Here is a 3,053-nt window from a genome sequence, read left to right as displayed (position 1 = left end):
ACGCTCTTACCTTAAAATGAAATCGATCCAAACAAATTTTGAATAGAGATTTAATAAACAATAGAAATGAAAGGTTAACGATTAGACATGTTTAAATCAAATAGATCCCCTTTCTTCCCTTTCATGCTAGGAATGCATAGCAAAGCGGACATCAGACCTTCCACTCGAAACCCTTGTCCAACACGGGGGAAGTAGTGAAGAGCTCAAAACAACGATTGCAGCAGCAACGGAGGTCAAGGTGGGCAACCCATGTTCCTGGGCAAACTGGTGATAATCGGCAGCTAAGCCTTCCAAGCTGGAGACGCTTCAGATTGAGGCATAGACAGAGATAGAGCGCACAAAAAATCCAGAACAAAATACAATATTCTACTAAGTCAGTTAGTACAACAACTGAAGGCACTGTTCTGCAAGCAGCAGCTAGCCATTCAGATGATTGGCCCTAAAATAAAACAGATACTATCCAACGAGCAACTAGCAGTTGGAACCTAGAACTGCCTCATAATCTTCCTCTTACTGCTGAAACTAAACCTAAGCTAAGCCTCCTCATAATCTTCCTCGTACTCCCCCTCAGGCTCAGCAGTCGCATCCTGGTACTGCTGATACTCAGACACCAGATCATTCATGTTGCTCTCGGCTTCGGTAAATTCCATCTCATCCATTCCCTCACCTGTGTACCAATGCAAGAAAGCTTTCCTCCTAAACATAGCAGTAAACTGGTCGCTCACTCTTCTGAACATCTCCTGGATGGAGGTAGAATTGCCAATAAATGTGCAGGCCATCTTCAGCCCGACCGGAGGAATATCACACACGCTTGACTTGACGTTGTTTGGAATCCACTCAACGAAGTAGGAGGAATTCTTGTTCTGCACATTGATTAGCTGCTCGTCCACTTCCTTGGTGCTCATCTTTCCCCTAAACATGGCAGACGCAGTCAGGTAGCGACCATGGCGGGGATCAGCGGCACACATCATGTTCTTGGCATCCCACATCTGTTGAGTGAGCTCCGGCACAGTCAGTGCTCTGTACTGCTGTGAGCCACGAGAGGTAAGCGGAGCAAAGCCGACCATGAAGAAGTGAAGGCGTGGGAAAGGGATGAGATTAACTGCAAGCTTACGCAGATCAGAGTTAAGCTGCCCTGGAAACCTCAGGCAGCAGGTTACACCACTCATGGTGGCAGAGATAAGGTGGTTAAGGTCACCGACTGCAAAGACAAAAGCAATCAAACAGCAGTGTATGAGACAAGGGCTAATGTTCTCGAGGTGCTGAGTGAACATGCCGTAACTAAGCAAACTTTTGACTTACATGTTGGAGTTACAAGTTTCAGAGTCCGGAAGCAGATATCATACAGAGCCTCGTTGTCAAGAACCATGCACTCGTCCGCGTTCTCCACCAGCTGGTGCACAGACAAGGTTGCATTGTAAGGCTCCACGACGGTGTCTGAGACCTTCGGGGAAGGGAAAACAGAGAACGTCATCATCATTCTGTCCGGATATTCCTCTCTGATCTTGGAGATGAGGAGTGTTCCCATACCAGATCCGGTACCACCTCCAAGAGAATGGCACACTTGAAATCCTGCACAAAGTCAAACAGAAACAGGAGTCTTCAGCTACGCTGTACCCTACCCAAGAAAATGAGGAAATGTGGAGAATTAAGCCTAGATAAACTAGCAGGAACACCCAGATATGCAACAATTTGAGGCATTCTAGGAGGCTTGCAAATGGCATCTGCTACTAGAGGCACTTGATTAGGACCTGAGGTAGCCATAGACGCTGCTTTACTGGAAAAGCAGACTACACATCCTACGCAGCTTCTTAAGGCGCGCATATCCAGGCAACGAATGCCAACCTAGATGAAGCAGAACCCACAGAAAGAGCAAAATACCTTGGAGGCAGTCACAGTTCTCGGCCTCCTTGCGGACGACATCAAGAACGGAGTCGATAAGCTCTGCGCCCTCAGTGTAGTGGCCCTTAGCCCAATTGTTTCCGGCGCCGGACTGCCCGAAGACAAAATTATCGGGGCGGAAGATCTGACCGTAGGGACCGCTCCGGACACTGTCCATGGTGCCAGGCTCGAGATCCATGAGAACAGCACGGGGGACATATCGGCCACAGCTGGCTTCGTTGTAGTATACATTGACACGCTCAAGCTGGGTGTCTGTGTCACCACAATAGTTGCCGGTTGGATCAATGCCATGCTCGGTGCAAACAACTTCCCAGAACTTGGCCCCGATTTGGTTGCCACATTGGCCGCCCTGGATGTGCAGAATTTCACGCATGGTGGAAGGTGAAAGGAAAAAGGCGAAGGTGAAGAAGGTAAACGGAATAAGTCTCGATAGGGCAGAGATCTCTCTCTCTTGGGGCGTTAGGGTTTCTGAGGTCTGGCTATGGCAAGTTCTGAGAACTAGTGTTTCTGAGGCCTGCTGGTGGCTGTGGTGAAGACAAGCACAAAATTTGAGAGCGATTCGCGACTGTTATTATAGGCCCTCGATGCCGCCTCCATCCAACGGCTACCTGTTAGCGTTAATCGCCTTTCTCTGTATCGCAACCGTCCATATGGATATTGCATCTGACGGCTTCCCTTCTCCCGCAACGGCCAGGGTCCTTTTTGAAATCCTCCCACCGCCTCATTTCAAATTCAGCCCGAAATTAACGGTCAAATGCCGATTTTGTGTCCCCAAATTTCTGGAACGGATCTTCTGCAGAAAATCATTGCTTATGAAAATAGACAATTAAAAAAATTGATATTACATATATATATATATGTATACATACATACATACATATATATATACATACATATATATATATATATGTATATATATATATATGTATACATACATACATACATACATACATACATACATACATACATACATATATATATATATATATATATATATATTTCTATATCTTTATATGTGTGTACAATCTCTCTCTCTCTCTCTCACACACACACACACATGCTAGGGTTTCTAAGAGCATTTTCCCATGCCCATGAGCGTATTGATTGCAACTCATTTCCCAACTTGTGCCAAAATCAGTTGAGTTGCATTT

General features: G+C 46.0%; 1 protein-coding gene across 1 annotated transcript; it reads right to left on the bottom strand.

Moving 5' to 3' along the window:
• Positions 1-345: 345 nt before the first annotated feature.
• Positions 346-2,440, bottom strand: LOC147632024 (tubulin beta-1 chain-like). The gene is made up of 3 exons (XM_086808604.1): positions 1,882-2,440; positions 1,303-1,572; positions 346-1,201 (listed from the first exon to the last, which is right to left on the bottom strand). The coding sequence occupies exons 1-3, from the start codon at positions 2,273-2,275 to the stop codon at positions 534-536; spliced, it is 1,332 nt and encodes a 443-aa protein (XP_086664730.1). The 5' UTR covers positions 2,276-2,440; the 3' UTR covers positions 346-533.
• Between the last annotated feature and the right edge of the window lie 613 nt (positions 2,441-3,053).

The sequence above is a fragment of the Cibotium barometz genome, chromosome 14 (assembly GCF_041138505.1).
Source record: "Cibotium barometz isolate CiBa-2024 chromosome 14, ASM4113850v1, whole genome shotgun sequence".
Taxonomy (NCBI): domain Eukaryota; kingdom Viridiplantae; phylum Streptophyta; class Polypodiopsida; order Cyatheales; family Cibotiaceae; genus Cibotium; species Cibotium barometz.
Note: the sequence above shows the minus strand (reverse complement) of the source record. Positions and strands in the feature narration are given on the sequence as shown.